This window comes from Populus trichocarpa, chromosome 4 (assembly GCF_000002775.5).
Source record: "Populus trichocarpa isolate Nisqually-1 chromosome 4, P.trichocarpa_v4.1, whole genome shotgun sequence".
Classification (NCBI taxonomy): Eukaryota; Viridiplantae; Streptophyta; class Magnoliopsida; order Malpighiales; family Salicaceae; genus Populus; species Populus trichocarpa.
Genome location: NC_037288.2, coordinates 3,031,906 through 3,052,242, shown reverse-complemented (window position 1 = coordinate 3,052,242; position 20,337 = coordinate 3,031,906). Strand labels below are relative to the sequence as shown.

At 32.1% G+C, this 20,337-nt stretch overlaps 2 protein-coding genes across 2 annotated transcripts; both read left to right on the top strand.

The window, feature by feature from the left end:
• The first annotated feature begins 2,877 nt into the window (after window positions 1-2,877).
• On the top strand, window positions 2,878-6,504 carry LOC7490809 (alpha-galactosidase). The gene is made up of 13 exons (XM_024599034.2): window positions 2,878-3,200; window positions 3,324-3,382; window positions 4,156-4,212; window positions 4,333-4,471; window positions 4,563-4,638; window positions 4,745-4,803; window positions 4,871-4,936; window positions 5,082-5,165; window positions 5,263-5,327; window positions 5,475-5,557; window positions 5,633-5,773; window positions 5,840-5,980; window positions 6,163-6,504. The coding sequence occupies exons 1-13, from the start codon at window positions 3,034-3,036 to the stop codon at window positions 6,250-6,252; spliced, it is 1,227 nt and encodes a 408-aa protein (XP_024454802.1). The 5' UTR covers window positions 2,878-3,033; the 3' UTR covers window positions 6,253-6,504.
• Window positions 6,505-17,854: 11,350 nt separating this feature from the next.
• On the top strand, window positions 17,855-19,915 carry LOC7490808 (NAC transcription factor 25). The gene is made up of 3 exons (XM_002305641.3): window positions 17,855-18,443; window positions 18,559-18,869; window positions 18,977-19,915. The coding sequence occupies exons 1-3, from the start codon at window positions 18,260-18,262 to the stop codon at window positions 19,535-19,537; spliced, it is 1,056 nt and encodes a 351-aa protein (XP_002305677.2). The 5' UTR covers window positions 17,855-18,259; the 3' UTR covers window positions 19,538-19,915.
• The last annotated feature ends 422 nt before the right edge of the window (window positions 19,916-20,337 follow it).

Below are 20,337 nucleotides of genomic sequence, written 5' to 3'. Positions count from 1 at the left end.
GTTTTTAAGCCAATAGATAAATTTAAAACATCCTATCTAACTTGTATTTTAACCATTAATTTAACAAGTTCAAAGATAAGTTAGATGATTAAATATGATCTAGGTTTAAATATAAATTTTAATGTTACATGATAATGTTTATTTAAAAATATTAAGATATAATTAAGTGCTCTGTGAATATGATACTTGCCTTCAGAAAATTATTTGAAATGTCATAATTAGTGGGTTAATTTCTCATGCTGAGGCTTGCATTTGTGATAAATATACTTTCAGCCTAAAAAAATTAAATATTTTAAGTTAGGGATCCAAATACCATGCATTATATCTTTACTCATAATTGAATATCGTCATTAATGCATGGTCAATGAGCTTACAGCTCAACTAATATATACGTCTTTGTTTTCTTATAAAAAAAAGTTTCAGATTCAAACCTCTCTTTTATAATTGAAAAAAATACAAAAAAAAAAAAAAAACATTTTCTTGTAGACTATTAACTTGACATTTTGGTCATGAGTTCATCAGACTATTTCTTGTATGATCTCTCCCTCTCCCTCTCCCTCTCTCTCTCTCTCTCTCTCTCTCTGAATCTCCAACTCCCTCATTAAAAATATCGTTCTTGAATTTCAGTCTCTTTTAAAAAAGTTTTTTTTTCTTCTCACTCTCTTTGCCTCTTTAAAATTTTTAATCTTTTGTTGATTATTTTTGCTATAGTTTTTTTTCTTTATATATATATATATAAAAAGTAATGTGTTTTTTTTTTTGTCAGAAAAAAGAAAATCACAATATCATTGATGTGAAAGAGGAGAATTCTTGAGTACAATACGTGAAATCAAGAGAGCAATATTTTCCTCATCCAAATTCTCTCACGGTACTGGAAAAGGGCCTTTTTACCCAAGGCATAAGCTATACTATTTCCATCTCTATTAACGTGTCGTTGGTGATATTGATATGACTGTAGATTAAAATTTTAAATTAATGATTATATATGGTGGTAATATTGTTGTTTTGCGGAATTTGATTTTTTAAATTTGATTTTGATGATGATATATAATAGTTCTACGAATACGTGTATCTATAATTATATATATTAAATTATAAGTTTTTTTTAAAAAATTGTTTGACTATTATACTTTTAATATAATATTACCATTATAATATATCTCCAATACTAATTTGTAAATCCTACTTCATTTTTAATTAATAAAAAATCAACATTGGAGAAATTCTTTTGAAAATTATTAAAACATAAAAAACAGGTTAATTTCATTTATTATTCTATTTATTAACCACATATAACTCTAAATAACATAAAATAAGCATTTTAAATCACTAGCTCCTAATTTATAGAATATATTATTAGCAGTATTGTTTTTGCTTATGAAAACTCTAAAATTGCTTAAAAAGAAACCTGAAAAAATAAAATTAAAATATTAAATCTAAAAATAATAAAACTACATTAAAGTTAATCAAATTATTAAATTGAATCTCTTTTTTTTATAGGAAATTTGTTAGTTTCTTATATATCTTTTATTCATTTGAAGAAACTTATCTACAAAATTTCTACAGAGTTGGAATTAAAAATATTAATTAAAAAATTTATGATTTATTTATATCTTAGAAATAAATCTAACATATTTTAGCTTTAAATTTATTTTATAAAGAAATACTTTTTGGAAAAGAACAAAATAAAAAGTCCAAATGAAAGCAAAAATATATTTTGCAATGGATTTTTTTCATTTGAAATTCTCAGCACCAGCATAATATATTTAGATTACGGGTTAGTTGAGGTAACCCGGATTAACTCAAGTTTTTTTTTTTTTTAGTGTTGTTTTTATAAAATTGATTTTTCTTTAATTTCATAATTTCACATTAAATTATTTGCTCTTGTTCTTTGTGATTTTTCCACTTGTCTTTCCATAGGGTTTTTCCAAGTGAGAGTTAGTCAAGTTAACTTTGGTTAACTCAAGTTTTTTTTTTAGTATTTTTTTATTTAACTTAGATTTTTTTTACCAAGTTGTTTTCTTTATCCCAATCTCATATTGTGAGTGTCAAATTAGTCAAGTTAACTCATGTTAACTTGAGTTTTTTTCTTCGACATTGCTTTTTTAAAAGCATTTTTTCCATTTTTATTATTTTACTTTAGATTATTAGACCTTGAGTTTTATGATATTTTTTTATTTTTATTTTTAAAAAATTATCTCAAATATAAATTTGAAAAGTTTATGCCTACCGTGCATATTTTGATTAAAATGGTGTTGATTTAAAAAAAAATGACAAAAAATGTGTATATTTATGCAAACAACGTTATTAATTGGAAGAAAATCTGATTAAAATATGGATGAATATTAACAAAAACACTCGAATTGAGAATTATTTGAAACGTTTAAAATTTATAGATTTGGAATTCAATTGAGAATGAGTACATAAATTTAGGATTAAACTGAGGTTTTCTCAAAAAAAGCTATACTATACATCATTTCTTGGAACTTTCTTTCATTTTCACAGATCCTTTAGACGTTTAAAAAAGGAACTGAACGCATACTTTATATCTTATTCTTACATTTATCTTCTTTCAATAATTCCAACGAAAGTGACCTGCAATAAAATTATAGTGATAGTTAGGGTTTTGAGTGTGATGATGCCAAATAGCGAAAAGGGAAAGCTGGAAAGGAAAGTATAGCCAAGCCCGACGAGTCAACATTTAGAAACCGTGGCTGGCTTGGTCAAGGAAGGACGAAATTGGATGGTAATATAACGTAAAAGAGCAATAATCAAGTTTGTTTAGGTACTGAAGTGGAAACAATACAAACTATAGGGGGCAAAATTGTTTATTTCTATTTACCAAGACAAAACAAAATTGTCCCTGCACAATATCTCGGTATTGATGAAAGCAAATCTATCTTAGAGATGCTCGTGTCTTCTCACCGACAGGCATCCTCATACGTGCTTGACGGGCAGTTCTATGCATAAATCACCCATCTACATTAGCCCATTTCTTGATCTTAATTAACTACTTTCACTTGCTTGAAAAATATGAAAATGGGATCTAAATTTAGCTTTCTTTTTGTTAATGTTGTTCTTGTTGTGGCAAGCATAAACAAGGGGGTTAACTGTATGAATGTCAGCAGCAGCAATGCCAATCTTGAAGACTACACACAGTTCCTTCTAGCCAATGGTGTGGCTCGAACACCACCAATGGGGTACTATTGTGTACAAAATTCAGCTTCCCAGGAAAAAAAAGTATTTTTTTTTGGGCAGTGGAGAAAAGAAAATGTCATTATAATCAAAGTTTGATTGAACTGCACGTTTTATTTTCTGTGCAGATGGAATAGTTGGAATCATTTTCAATGCAATATAGATGAGAGGACTATTAAGACTACTGGTATGTATCAATCTTCAATGCTAGCTAGCATCACTTTCTCCTTCAACATGGTGGAATATCACGACCATGCATGTGCTAAGTTTTCTCCTTGAGAATTGTTCAAACAATGATCTTTTGAATGAGCAGATATTCAATAGTTCATGTTATAATTTCAGTGTAGATATTGGAGATCTGTGACCGCCAGGTACTAGTGCTAGTATTTTGATTTTAAATTATTTAAAAGGACTGGCTAATTTTAACGAAAGCTCATTTGAAATCTCTTGCAGGCTTTCCGTTTTCAAATTGACTTTGAATGTCTTTATTGACATTATTAGTTTTGAAATTGAAGTTTCAGTGGATTAATTTAACAGGGTTTTTTTGTGAATACCGCACTGATTCAATGCCCTTTGCCCGTCTTGTACTGAACCAGAAATGCTCTAGGAATTTACTTGTTGTGTTCTTTGCAAATAATTTTAACGAACAAGTCATTACTTTTGGGATTTGTTTGAATTAGACCAATCAAGGTCTATCAACATCCACTGAAAAATCAACTGAGAGAGAATGAGAGTCTAGATTATGATCAAGTCGTATCTTAAACTTAGTCTTACAAACTTTTGTTGTTGGTGTGAAACAAAGAAAATTACGTGTGAGAGTATTCGTCGTTTTAGTATAGACTAAATCATATTATGGATGCAAGAGATTCAAAATCCAAGTCCTCTTGAAAGAAATTCCTTTTTTTTTTAATTATTTCAAAATTGACTTTTGGTGATTCTTGTTTGGTTTCTGGGCAACAGCTGATGCTCTTGTTTCAACTGGTTTGGCGGCACTTGGATACAAATATGTTAACATTGGTATGTGACATAATTGTTGCTTCCTTTAGACCTTTTTTGCGTGGATAAATTTGTTAAGATTTTGGTGCTGTCACTATCAATAGCATGGCACACATTTACCAAGTGTTTCTGATAAGGCAGATGATTGTTGGGGAGAAGAGAAAAGAGACTGGAAGGGGAGTTTAAGGGCAAAAGCTTCTACCTTTCCTTCTGGTATCAAGGCTCTAGCAGATTATGTTCATTCAAAAGGCTTAAAACTTGGCATATATTCTGATGCAGGGTAGACCTCTTTTAATTAAACAGCTATTTGATGGCTAGGACCTATGGTAAAAATTCTAAATGATATTAAGAGACTTTTTCGGTCTCCTCAGTTACAGAACCTGCAGCAAGAAAATGCCAGGTTCTCTTGGACATGAAGAGCAAGATGCAAAAACCTTTGCTGAATGGGTTAGTGTCGTAATCTGTTACGGCTTGATTGACATGACTTACAGTTGTTTAGATGTAGTTGGGAAAAGCTGAAAAATTAATTAACTGCATGTCCATTTTGTCTCAGGGAGTTGATTACTTGAAGTATGATAATTGCTACCATGACGGATCCAAACCTCAGGATAGGTAACCATAAATTTTGTGTAACTTCATTCACTTGTGTCAGATGAAATTCCTTATCCTCTGGTGACAGGTATGCTAGGATGAGTTATGCATTGAGGAAGGTTGGGCGGCCGATTCTTTACTCGTTATGTGAATGGTAAGTCGCGTGATTATGCATAAACTCCTTTTTGGCATGTTCTGTCTGTGTGTTTATCTAGCACAGTTTCAATGAAGCAGCACAGAAATTTATTTAATGTTTGATGTTTTTTTGACAAAACTTTTACAAAGTAACAATCTCATAGGGGACAAGAGTATCCGGCGAAATGGGCTGGTTTCTATGGCAATGCTTGGAGAACTACAGGGGATATTAAAGACACATGGGAAAGGTCCTGGTTTTTTATTCCTTTCTCCTTCTGGCTTTTGATCTTCATTCCATGTTATATTCTAGCCAATGAATTGATTTTGCATACATGATTGTTTCAGTGTGATATCAATCGCAGATGAAAACAACATTTGGGGTAGATATGCCGGACCTGGCAGATGGAATGGTAAACTGCAACTGTTGTGCTAGCTTCTGCCCTGAATATTACGGTCTTGTGTGAAACTATGCAGCTCTTGTGCAACAAAATATTAAAATAGACAATTTTTTTGCTGCAAAATTTACTTATGTTTGCCATATTTAATAATCCTCGTAGATCCTGACATGTTAGAAGTAGGCAACGGAGGGATGAGCTTAGAGGAGTACCGCTCTCATTTTAGTATTTGGGCTCTAATGAAAGTGCGTCTCTGAATCTTAAACCTTTCTCATGTCCGTTACTGCAACTTGTCATAATCCACAGCCTTGTTCTGACAGGCTCCTCTACTCATTGGATGTGACGTCCAATCTGCAAGCCATGAAACTCTTAGAATCCTGGGAAACAAGGAAGTTATAGATGTTAATCAGGATCCATTGGGAGTTCAAGGCAGGAAAATACGAGCAAAAGCTGGCCTAGAGGTGTGTTCTGAACACCGTTTTTCCCTTTACTATCAGAGTATTAATAACGCTAAATATTTGATGCAGATTTGGGCAGGGTCGTTGTCGAGGAAGAGAGTTGCAGTAGTGCTATGGAATAGAAGTGGATCTCGGGCCCCTATAACCGTGGGATGGAGGGAAATTGGACTTTCTCCATATAATCCTGTCATTGTCAGAGACCTGTGGGCGGTATATTAAACATTTCATTTTACTTCAAGCTAATTGTTAGCATGTTTTCATTCCTTTTCCTGCTGAAAAAAGGCTCTTGGATTCAGCTATCAGATAATGAGGAATGAAATTGTTGTTATATAGATAACAGAACGAATGCAGTTTCTATACTCAAACATATCATTTTCCTCTTTGCATCGCAGCACTCATTTGTTTCAATGAGAAAACTTCATGGATTGACTGCATATGTTGCTTCCCATGCCTGCAAGATGTATATCCTGACTCCATCCTAGAGGAAGATGGAAGCGGTGTTCGGTCTGCAAGCCAGGAAACCCTTAGAAATCCTTGGAAACAAGAAAGATCAAGATCCTTCGGGAGTTATTACCAGAAAAGAAGAACAGAAGGTCTTCTTTTCAGACAGTAAGAGATAAGTTGAAAGATATGCTAATATATTATATTTGTGATATGTAACTTGTAAAATTAAGCTGAAACTAAATTTGAGAAAGAAAGAGAATAAAAAGTTGAAAGTAATTGCTGTCTTCAAATCTCCCTAGAACAGAAATGTCTGCTTCAGAAAGGTTTGATTTGCAAGTCCATCTTTCTAGTTGAACTTTGAACAGACTTTAGTTAGAGAGAGCATCATGACTTGGAAACAAATCATGCTATGTTGAGAACCCAGACGTGCCTGTTCTTGGTTCATTGGTTGATTTGTCGAGAGATGGGTTCAGTTTTTGTTTTCAATCTTATTTTTTAATATTAATTTATTTTATTGGGTTGTCTCCTTCCTGGTCATGGTTTTAGAAGATTAACACATGATTTATTTATTTTTAATTGATTTTTTTTAATTTTTTTTAATTTCATCCTTAAATATTGAATATAGCTTTCATTTAGTTGTTTCCTCTCATTAAACAAGTCATGAGTTTAGCAAGTTAACTCGGTTAACTCAAGTTTTTTTTTTAATTAACTTTTTTTCTTATAATTTCAACATTTAAAAAAAAACTAAAACAATGGGAGATTTTATTGAACCTCTCTTTAGAAAACATTATTTATTAAAATATTGCTTTGTTTATTTTTTTTAAATGTTTTTCAATCAATATTTTTTTTAATTTTATATTTTAATATTAAATTTATTTTTTATTGGGTTATCTTATTCTCGTGACACAAGTCATGGGTTAACGACTCGGGTTTTTTTTTTAGTTTTTTAATCAATGTTTTTTTTTTAATTTTATCATTTTACATTAGATTTATTTTTATTTGGTTGTCTCACTCATGGCATGGGTCATGGGTTTGGATGGTTAAATTGATTTACTCGGGTTTTTTTTCTTTTTTAATTTATTTTCCTCCTAATTTCATTATTTAATATTAGGTTGATTAGAAATTATGCTTCATGATTTGTTTTGATTTGCTTTCTATTAGGTTATCTTAGTCTCGTGATCCAAGAATTGTGATTAGCAGGTTAACCTGAGTTGACTTGGGTTGTTTTTTTGTGTCTTTTTTTAATTGATTTTTTTTCAATTTTATAATTCAATATCGGGTCAGTTGGGAATTGAGCTTCATAATTTATTTTGATTTGATTTCTATGAGATTATTTTGATTTCATGACTAGGGTCATGAGTTTTGACAGATTAACCCTTTTAAATTAGGTAATTTTTTTTCTTTCTATAAGGTTATCTTAATCTCATAATTGAGTCATGCGTCCTTCAACATTGAATTTTTTTTTATTAGGTTGTTCTAGTCTCATGACACCTGTCACGGGTCTTGCGAGTTAACCCAATTGACTCGAGTTATTTTTTTTCTTTTTCTTAATTGATTTTTTTTTCAATTTCATCATTTAATATTGTGTTTAATTGAGAATTAGGCTTTATAATTTATTTTGATCTGTTTTTTATTAGCCTATTAATGTTTCATGCCCCGAGAATAATGCATAGAGGGTTACTCAAGTTGTTTTTTATATCATCTTTTTAATTGATTTTTTTTTAAAATTTCATAATTCAACATTAGATCCTACAAGGTCGGTTGGAACTAAGCTTTGCAAATTTTCATTTGCTTTCTGCTAGGTTATCTCAGATTTATAACCAAGAACGCGAGTTTAGTAGGTTAACCCATATTAAATTAGTTGTTATTTTGATTTTTTTTTTATGAGGTTATATCGATCTCATGACTCGAGTCATAGGTGTGGTGGATTGATTCAGATCATTCTTTATATATATATATATATATATATATATTTTTAATTAATTTTTTTTTTTAGTGAAACTAGGTTTTTATTAGTTTTTCGAGTTGTTTTTTAACTTATTAAGTGAACCGGATCACATATGATCAATCCTGCATGGTTTAATTTTTTTTCCACTTGAAAAAAAATATTAGCAAGGCTATCTATCTATCTCTCTCTCTCTCTCTCTCTCTCTCTCTCTCTCTCTCTATATATATATATATATATATATTAAGGTTTTTTTATTTTAATCTTAACTCCAGCATGACCTGGGTGATTGATCTATTTAAAACTAAAGCAGGTAGATTTTGAGGTCCTTTATTATTACTCTATATTTTATAGGATAGCCCTCAGAAACAACTGAAAATGAAAATATGATCATGTTGTTCTACCTAACAGATGACGAATTAAAATCAATAAACAAGTTTTGGTTCTATTAGACCATGACCTCTCCTCGTACATAGCAAATTATTGGCTCTGCTGCTTCTTGTTAGAAAAGATCTACATCCAAGGATGATGTGAATTTCTTTGTAGATTTATGCACGCAGGGATTTAAATATTTAAATAAATATCATCTTTAATCTAAAAATTTAAAATGAATCAACTCTTTATATACAAATTACTCCACGTATCACATTAATTAATAAAAAAAATCTTGGTTTTATAAAAATTTTAAATGAACGTTTTCGACGCAAACTACAGCTTTTTAAAATATATTTTTAGTTAAATCTACTGTGAAATGAATTTTAAACAGGTATTTAGGAGTAAGAAACATATTATTTTAAATTTTGTAAAATTAAGATTTGAAAGTAATTATACATAAAATTTAATGAGAGAAACAAAAATTATTTGACTAAATAAATAATTTTTTATATAATTAGAGAAAAAACAAAACTACTGCAATTCTATACTAAATTATCACAAAACCCTTTAAAACAGCTCTCTAGATTGATTTTGTCCTCCACCACCGAGTCCAATCCAATTACAGGGTAGTGATGTTCACCATATCATATCAATTTGATATTGATTTTAATCCATTAAGCAATGAATTAAAAAAGTAAACAGAATTATTAAAACTATCAAGAAAAACATCTAAACAACCATTTCTTGAAAAAAAAAAACGCAAAATCATTAAAAAATATTTTAAAAATAATTCATCCACGGAAATAAACATTGAAGTCGAGACAAGGAAAGGGATGGTCACGTTAGGGTGAAAGGAAAGATAATTAGGAGAAGCCATTCTAGAAACCTCCATGTATAGACATCTCTATTATTATTTTTTAAGAAAAAGTCGGTAGCAACTCGACGCAGTGTTTTTAAACCCGGCATGGTGGTCGACTCAGCTCAAAGCCCGGGTCACAGGTTTTGACCGGGTCAACCCTAATTTTTTTATAAATTAAAACGACGTCGTTTTGATAAAAAATAAAAAAATAGTCAATAGTTTGCAATCAGGTTTTTGACTGGGTCAACAGAGTCACCGGGTCAACCCGCTGAGTTAGCCGGTTCAGCTGAGTTTTTAACTATTATTTTTTATAAACCCAGTCCAGTTCCAATCCCGGATCAACCGGATCCCGGATTAACCCGACAGGCCAGGCTGGATTTAAAATTATGCTTCAAAGTTGCCAGCCCATTGGATGTATCAAAATATGGAAACATGCATGGTGCTCTCTTCTCTTTACTCGATTATCATGTGAAACATTGAATATTGTCTGCACAGCTCGACGGCGTAAGTGACAAACAGGGCCAGATGGGTTAAGAAGCCAGCCGAGGAGGAGGACGCATATGACACTATCACGTACCTACCTAGCTTGTGACCAAATCTTGATTCTTGCTCTGTCTGATCAGTTTGTTTTCCGCTCATTCATGGGTTCCGCTTGAGGGATATTCTATAAAGTTATCTTGGTTTCATGATGGAGTTATAAATTTTTTAATATTGAATGGTTTTTATTAGGTTGTTCTAATCTCATGATATCTGTCACGAGTCTGGTGAGTTAATCCAGTTGACTCGAGTTTTTTTTTAATTGATTTTTTCTCCAATTTCATTATTTAATAATGTATTTGATTGAAAATTAGGTTTTATAATTTGTTTTGTTCTGCTTTTTATTAGCATATTAATGTCTCATGACTCGAGAATAATATTTAGAGGGTTAACTCGAGTTGTTTTTTATGTCATTTTTTTAATTGATTTTTTTTTAAAATTTCATAATTCAACATTAGATCTGGCAAGGTCGGTTGGGAACTAAGTTTGCAATTTTTTATTTGCTTTTTGCTGGGTTATCTCAGACTTATGACCAAAACTGCGTGTTTGACAGTTTAACCCATGTTAAATCAGGTTGTTATTTTGATTTTTTTTAATAAAGTTATCTCGATCTCATGACTCAAGTCATAGGTGTAGCAGATTGACTCAGGTCGTTCTTTAATCTTCTTTTTAAATTAATTTTGTTTTTTTTTTAATTTCATCTTGAAATTTTTTTTTTGTCGAACTAGGTTTTTACTAGTCTTTCAGGTTCTCTTTGAATTTGTTAATTGAACCAGGTCACATATGATCAATCCTGCATGGTTTAAATTTTTTTTCATTAGAAAAAAAAATATTAACAACATCTAAATATATTTTTTAAATTATTTTTATATTTTTATCTTACCTCCAGCATGACTTGAGTGATTGATCTGCAGGTAGATTTTGAAGTCCTTTATTATTACTCTATATTTTACAGGATAGCCCTCGGAAACAACTGAAAATGAAAATATGATCATGTTGTTCTACCTAATAGATGACGAGTTAAAATCAATAAACCAGTTTTGGTTCTATTAGACCATGACTGATCCCAAATGCTTATCACACAGACCCCTTAGAACATGTAAAAGTTACTGTTCTGTGAATGTGATTATGGATTGCATCACGTTCGTTTAAATTTTGAATTTGTTTGTTTAAAATGAATTTTTTTTCCAGATCGTTTTGATGTGTTAATATCAAAAATAATTTTTAAAAAATAAAAAAAATTATTTTAATATATTTTTAAATAAAAAATATTTTGAACCATGGTTATTACAATCCAAAACACCACACCGCAGACTGAATTGTCGAAGACACCGAGTAGCAACTGTAGCCCAATTTTGAGGATAAGGCCTGGAGCCGTGGACCAGTTCCTTTTGTCCTTCAGGATATAGCAAATCCTGCCAAACTTACGGATGATGAATGCGAATACTAGCTGAATCTCATATTCTTTTTTAGCTTCAGGCTGAGGAAATTGCTTAGGTCTAAATTAGCTCAGCACCTTGGCCCATGATAACCCTTTTTTCCCTTTCCCTGTTAGGTTTGATATGTCACTTTCCGCTGAAAGTCTGTTGTAACAAATCCTAAAATGGAACTGAACCTGATGAGTTCTTTCTTAAATAAATGGTGATTGATAATTTTAACAACGAACCAAGAAGAAAAGGTCATCTAGCATTAATCTGCTTCACAAGTCAGCTCAATGGCCTAAAGTTTGGCGTTGCTCTTGCTCCTACGGATAAAACTTTGAATGAAAACAAGAGACATGGATCTTTGTATTCTACTGAGAAAATGAAAGATGACATTTTCTTGACCATTTTCAGAAGTTTGAATTAGAACACCACATTTCTAGTGGCCACAGGCCGATGCGCCATGTTTCTTTTTGGATGTAAAGCACAGCAAAGCAGCTACCATACAACCTTGATTTAGTCAATTGCCAACATCACACCATATCTTCTATTCTGTGTCTATCCTTTTCTTTTTTGAGATGGAAATCCATTAAGAAAACGTTGAGATTTCTACAGTAAAATAACTCCAAGAAAGGACATTGACAGGTTTTTATAGACAGCTTTTATGCTAACAACAAAAGCAAGACAGGCATATTTGTCAGAGTGGATCCCTGTCTTTGAAGTTCTGAATAGTACAGATACCCATTCTTTGATGCAGAGATCCCTTTGGAAACATTGTTCTACATTCGGGCCATAAGAATATATTGACTTTTACAGTTCTAAACTGACAGACAGATCAAGGCAACAGGGGGTTCTAAATCTAAACCGATCCAGCTATTAATTATAACCACATTCCTAGTTGAAGACTGAAAAGCTTGCATTAGAAACAGCCATATCTAAGCCTTTCAATTAGTTCATAAGATGTTATTGTTCATGTTCGGTACTGGGCCTAACAAAAATTTAAGTGGGCAACAGTCCAAATCACTCTCATTTACGCAAATAATATCCAACTGGATGGATGTCACTTGTGCTCAAATCAGTTGCCATTTCTGCATTTTGGACAACATTGTGTGCCAAGCTACACCAGTCCAAGGCCAATTATATGCGGATGGTGTTAGGAGGAATGCATTAGAATCTCAGAGAGAGAGTTCAATATTTCAAAGATGTAGAGTTTTTGTCTAGTGAAGTAGCTTGGTATGAATTAGTGGGTTCATTTTGAGTGAATTGCAATATCATTTGGTCTAAAGAAAGCAAAAACAACTCATCAGAAGGTCATAAACTTAATTTTCAACGACATGATCGAACATTTTATGGAGGTCTATATCCACGATGTGGTGACGAAGTCCCAAGTCTTGAGGTGAACACCTGGACGAGTTGCTTATGGCTTTTGAAACGTGTATTTGGGATTAAAACAGAGAATTTGCTGGGATTTCTTATCTATCAAGAGGAATTGAGATCAATAAAAATAAAAAACTCTAACTTTAATTAATTGAAGCACCACCACCCAAAACAAAGGAGGAGTTATAGATCTTAATTAGGAGGCTTGCCTTGATTCATCTCTAACACATCTGCTAAGATTCGGTTGTCGTCACCATCACTAAAGTAGGTCAAATTCGACATGCTGCCATGGACTAACGAGCACCAGGCTGTTTTGATGAGATCAAGGTTTATCTCTCTTCTCCACTCGAGTTGATGTATGAAGGCCGGGATGACCTCTAATATATTGTCCACCGCTCTCGGTTCTATTGTAATCATTGAGCAAAGAGACGGCTGACAAGAGCTCGAAAAGGTCGATGCTTGGGCAGTAATTGACCTTCGTCGTCACACCTTAACTTGATACCTGCACCAAGTGTGATAGTGCACTGTACATTCTGATTCGTGGAAAACTGCACCATCATCTTTCGTTTAAATCTTTTGAGAGACAAATGTTGCTCAATTCATCCTCTCCAACGCCAAGACATGAAAAATTAATACAAAGGGAGTTTTTCCAGGGAAAAATAGTTTAATTTATCCTATAATCTATACCCTTATGCATAAAATATCGAGTTCCCAAATTTTCTAAACCCAACCCTAAAACATTAAATCCTCCCTCTCCGCTACTGATTCCGGGAACACTATATTGAACGATAAAATTTATAAATATTTTAATTAAAAAACAACACAAAAAATTAGTCAAATCAATCAGAGTTAACCTATTAAGCATTATTTTTGAGTCATGAGATCGAGATAACCTAATAAAAAGTAGACAAAAAAAATCATGAAACATAATTCCCAATAAAACACAATATTAAATGATGAAATTAAAAAAAATCAATTAAAAAAAATTGAGTTAATTGGGTTAATTCACTAAACTCGCAACCTAAATCATGAGACGAGGACAATCCAATAAGAAGAAAATTCAATGTTGAAAGACCTGTGATCCTAGTCATGATACCGAGATAACTTCTTATATAAAAAAAAACAACTCGATTTAATCGGGGTTAAAATACCAAAACTTGCATCACTAATTATGAGACCAAGATATTTCCATAGAAAATAAATTAAAACAGATTATGAAACCTCAATTCCTAACCGACCCAATATTGAGTGATAAAATTGAAAAAAACTTCAATTAAAAAAAACCACAAAAAACAACTCGAGTTAACTCATGTTAATCCATCAAGCACTATTTTCGGGTCATGAGACCAAAATAACTTAATATAAAGTAAACAAAACAAATCATGAAGTCTAATTCCCAATTAATCAAATATTAAAGGATAAAAATAAAAAAACTCGAGTCAATCCACGTGTTTTCCAGTGTATTGTATAATATAATAATTAAAAAAACAAATTTAATATTAAAAAAATATATATATACATATTATTTGAAAAAAAAAAGTGCAAAAAGTCGAAGTAGAGTTTTTACCGCAGATTGCTATAGTAAAAACCCACGTGTTCCAGTGTATTGTATAATATAATAATTAATGCAAGGTGGCTCGTTGTCTGTCTTTAAGGTGGGTTCAAAGTCCTCTCAGCCCCGGGAAAGGAGCTCGAAGAAGGTGGGGGTTGAAAAGTTGGAGGAAACATTTTTTTTTATATAGATTTTTTTTTTTCTGCGAGGAATGGAAGACTGAGAAAGAAAAATGATTGTTTTTCTTGAAATTGGGTAAAGCTTTTAGAAAGCATCCACAGTACGAACAAGGAAAGCAAGCAGAAATTTTCTTTGAATAACTGTAGCAATGGATTTCATGTTGTTGATTTTGATTTGGGTCGAAGATGAATAAAAGAAATTTGAAGTTATCCATTGCTATTCAAGCTAAGATGAATCAGAGAAAGAAAAGAGACGACGGCTAGCCAGGTAGAAGATGAATAAAAAATAAAAAAAACTAAGTGGGAATGCGCGTGCGGCACATCCAAGGATCTATCTAACATAATAAGTTGACTCAACTCTGATTAACATAATTAAATATTTATCATAATTAATATTTAAGGTTATTTTTTTTATTGAATATCAACATATAAAAATTATTTTTTACACAAAAAAAAACTGGTGGTAAATCATGGGCATCGAGGCTATTACTAGACTAATTAGAAATATAAAGTTGAAACCATCTAGGTGGTGGCCCAGTGGTAAGAGCTTGGGACCAAGAGGTTTGCTCCCTCTGTGGTCTCAGGTTCGAACCATGTGGTTGCTCATATGATGGCCATTGGAGGCTTACATGGTCGTTAACTTCAAGGCCCGTGGGATTAGTCGAGGTGCACACAAGCTGGCCCGGACACCCACATTAAAAACAAAAATATAAAGTTGACTTGAATATTCCTTTCCCATTGTTCCAATAATGGCTGAATTTCTTACATCTTGCGAGCACAACCGAATCTTTTAAAATGCCTTTACAAGTGATGGCCAACAATTAAAAAAATAAAAATAAATAAACACATGCATATTTGAAATTGTATTTCAAAACATGTTTTATTAAATTTTAAAATTTTATATTAAAATTATTTTTTATATATTTTTGAATTATTTTAATATTTTAATATTAAACATAATTTAAAAAAAAAATTATTTAATATATTTTTTTAAAAAAAAAACTTTAAAAAACAAGACGGTATCCACAATAATGCATATTACAACCTTTCAAATATCAATGTAGCACTATTTAATTCTCTGTTTCAGAAGCAATCATAGCCTGTACAAATCAATTGATTGGTATGCATTTTGATTAGAAGAATATTTTTATTTTTATTTGCCTATCATAGCTCACGTCATCAGATCATTTTATTGATTGTGTATCCAATCTTTTTATTTTTATTAGTCATGAAAAGGGCTTGCGATGACAATAAAATGATTTTCTATTATTAGAATGTAGGTAAGTTACCTTCTTCGTTGGGTAAACCATGAAATAGCGATAGCTAAGGATATAAATAAATTAAGAGACGTTTAGAAGTTAGTTAACAATTATAGTTTAAAATATTTTTTTATTAAAAAATATTAAAATAATATTTTTTTAAAATATAAATAAAACTTTTAAACAAAAAATTTTTAAATTTTAAAAAAACACAATTTCAATTGTGTTTGCAAACATTATAAAACCACCCCACAAAGGATCATAAGAGAATAAGCAACACGACACAATATCAACATACTAACAACTTAAGTTATTGGATTGAGTGTCAAAGAACCATTTCAACTTAGTAGCTTAGACTTTTGGGTTGAGATGGTTCTTTGACATGGTATCAGAGTCTTAATGACCAAGTGGTCTTAAGTTCGAATCTCACCATCCCCATTTATTTGATAAAAATTAAACACAAGGTAATGTAAGTCTGTGCAAGTTTCAAGCTCAAATGGCTTTTACTTGAGGGGGTGTGTTAGAGAATAATATAAATTATATCCTGAGACCTCACCTAACAGCTTAAGCTATTGGGTTGAGATGGTTCTTTGACACACACACACATGTATATATATATATTATTTCTTTATATAATTTATTGATTTAAATATTAGAGAGTTTCTTATTTTGATAAAAAAAAACCTAGTTTTTACATGATAGCATGACATTACATGATACTAACATCTAAGCCTAAAATGCAAAAAAAAAATCCAAATCTAATTTAAGTTTTTACAACTTCATAGAGAAAAATCAGTCTAAATTCAGAATCACTGAACTTCTTATAAGTAAAATATATGTCACAGATGTGCTATTCATTTAAATCCATGCATGTGCTTAAATGATGTATTATACTATTTTAGAGTTTGCGTGTGACTAGTAAAATTATTTACAGAATGACTCAACATTTACTACAAATAAGATATTTTAAATCATTAAACATAGATATTATTGTATTTAATAAAATGATTATAATCATTAAATTGAATTATGAATAAAATACAAATCATAAAGTGCTACATTATTTAATAAAAATATTAAATAACCCTAATATTACTATAACATGATTGGGTACACGTTCATAAAATCATGTTTGTGCGTGTAAAATATTGTGGTGCATGCTATTTTTAACAGTGTTTTTCGCTTGTAAATGCATTAAAAAAATTTGTTTGAATTTTTTTAATATCAGCACATCAAAATCATAAAAAAAAACATTAAAAAAAACATAAATTTAATGTTTTTTCAAGATATAAATAATTTTAAAACGTTTCTAAATATAATTATAAATACAATACCAAACAAACACGTGGTATCCACTATGAAGCAAAGAAAATTGAAAAAAAAGAAGAAGAAATGATTCATAGAGATAAAAGGATTGATGCTACAAGCCCTTTGACTTGAAGAATGAAAATACATGATTCTCAATTTATTTTTATTTTTTTTTAAAAGGTGGCAATATATGAGAGGTGTGATATCATGGTATGAGTAGGTTTGTTGAAGGTAACAACAACTTCCGAACAAACAGAGCTATCATGGAAAGTGAAAAAGCAATGAGCTAAATTTATCCTATTAGAAAAGGAAATATGTCGAGAAGCACAATACCCCACGTTTTGTGTCTGCTGTTTATCCGAGTTAGAAGAATCTCTCGCAGAACTTGTAGATCCATATATATCTCGAGTGCGATGTTAATTTTTTTTTTAATTCTTTAAAGCATCGGATTAATATAATGAGTATGTAATTAATATGATTTAACCAAAAAAAATTAATATTAAAAAATTTAGCACATGTAAAAACCCTGCAGGTCAACTTGATAACTTTCTGATCTAGAATCTATCTTGAGTTTTATATCAAACTCGATTAATTTGATAAATTAGTTTATAAGCTGATTAATCTAATCAAAACATGGATGAAATTTAATTTAATTTTTTTAAAAAAGCTCTTGAAATAATATTATTTTAAGTTGAGTTAATTTCGGAATTCTCAGTGGGATTATAATGGGTTTCATGACTATGGCAAAACCTACCAACACTGCCAAACTTGTCGAGCTATTTCTCTCTCTCGAGAAATTGGACACAAGTTGTGGGCTTATAACATAAGAAAAGCATGACAAGAAAAGCGTACAAGGCAGTTCCAAACCTCAAGACCCTCGAAACCTGCCCTGCTCTCCCCCGCTGATGCCCCCTCCCCCATTTCTTCCCTCTTCATGTTTCCCTGTGGTCCCCAGCATCCATATAACTGACACGTGTTACCCTACCCTCATCTCAGGCTCTCCACGTGTCACCTGATGACTAGCCCTCTCCATTTGGCACCTCTATCAAATGGTGCCGAACATCCTCTCTTCGCCACCACACCTAATATTAACATTTAAGATATGGTCTAGGCACCCCTGCTCTGTCCTTTGTATCAACCCAATATATTAGCTGTTCAATCACAAGCTGCTAATTATCTCAGTACTGTATTTGATTCAAGACAACCTTAATCAAGATCATTGAAGCCAGATTAATGGAGGGCACCAATTCGTCGTCCCGGTCACAACACCCGCAGCTGCCACCCGGGTTCCGGTTCCACCCTACTGACGAAGAGCTAGTGGTCCACTACCTAAAGAAGAAGGCTGCGTCAGTTCCGCTACCTGTTACAATTATAGCTGAGATTGATCTATACAAATTTGATCCATGGGAGCTGCCAAGTAAGTGATCAAACCTTTAGAGCATGTGGATGCTTGTTCTTGATTAGTTCCTTGGTTTATATATATAGATGTAGTTCTAATTAATCAGTGTTTTGGATTTGTGGTTTTTACGCAGGTAAGGCTACTTTTGGAGAGCAAGAGTGGTACTTTTTCAGTCCTAGAGACAGGAAATACCCCAACGGTGCTAGGCCTAACAGAGCTGCAACTTCAGGGTATTGGAAAGCTACCGGGACTGATAAGCCTATATTAACATCTAATGGAGCTCAAAAGGTTGGTGTCAAAAAGGCCCTGGTTTTTTATGGTGGGAAGCCACCGAAGGGGATTAAAACCAATTGGATTATGCATGAATATCGCCTTATCGAAAACAATTCTAGCCCAAAGCCCCCTGCTGCTGATTCTGCCAACAAGAAAGGCGGCTCTTTAAGGGTATGTTCATCATCTTTTAGGTGCTTTCATGTTATTAAAGATGGTCCATTATTGATGTGTATTGTCTAGTACTTATGGGATGAGAGATCTTCGTGTGTTGTTTATAGCTTGATGATTGGGTTCTATGCCGGATTTACAAGAAAAACAACTCTCAGAGACCGATGGATCAAAGAGACAAGGAGGATTCAATGGAGGGCATGTTTGCTTCACTGCAAAATTCTAGCCACCAAAATCCGAAACCCCTTTCAGCTTCAAAGCACACAGCTTATGCATCTTTACTTGTGAATGAAGATACCTTCTTTGAAGGGATACTAACAGGAGATGGCATGCAAAATGGTTCCATATCTCAATTACCATCTTCAAGCTCAAAGCCAAACATGTCCATGGCCCCAGTCTCCGCAAATACTTTTACGGCGACACGCACCCTCCCTCCTCATCAGTATTGGAACGACGCTACAGGATCACCAGTGGGGTTGGCTAATTCATCAGGGAAGCGCTTTCACGGTGAACTTAATAGTGGTATTACTGGAACTCAAGAGGATAACACCTCCTTTGTTTCTATGCTCAACCAGCTTCCACAGAGCACACCATTGGTCCACCCAAGTACTCTTCTTGATGGTGTTTTGAGACAACCGTTTCAACTTTCTAGCTTGAATTGGAACTCATAGTTGGGTCAGCAGTTGATGCACTTCATGACTATGCATGCATACATACATACATACATACATACATATGTGTGTGTGTGTGTATATATATACACACACACACTTGCCATACATATTATGCACGTGCAAGATAGGGGAGGTCAAGGAGAATTGCAAGAGAAGTTCAAGAATATCTGCAAGGACATTAAATTCATTAGAAGGCTTCTTTATAGAAACCATAACTAGTAGCTAGGATTTAGTACACAGGTAAGGCTGGTTAATCATGTCAATTTTAGCATATTGTGTCATACTTTGTTGTTACGCAGCGAGATTACCAAAACACTGAGGATCTTTATCTAAGAAATTAATTGATAATGAATCTAACGTTCATAAATTTTCTTATTTGTATAGTTGATTTTATTATGTTTTTTTATTTCTATTTTGATTTGAAAAGAATATGGTGATATTGCAATAATAATACATTTGCTTAATGCACCGGATCTCATAAAAATTTTAAAATTAAACATGTTTGAACTAAAACAGTACTAAGATGAGTGATTTCTTTAGAAATAATGTGCACTCCAACTTATATACAAGCAGTGTGTGATCAGTGGCGGTTCTCGAGTTGATAAATTTTTTCTTCTATTTGACTCTTAAAAATAACTGTTTATTTATGGATAGCGTCCAAGAGTATATCTGCTATATTTTTTAAAAAAAAAAGAAGAAGAAGAAGGAAGACATTTTGTAATGGTAAAAGATCTTTACGTTGATAATTGGATAAATGGAATTGACTTGCTCAAGTATTGTTATTTTTTTTTATTATT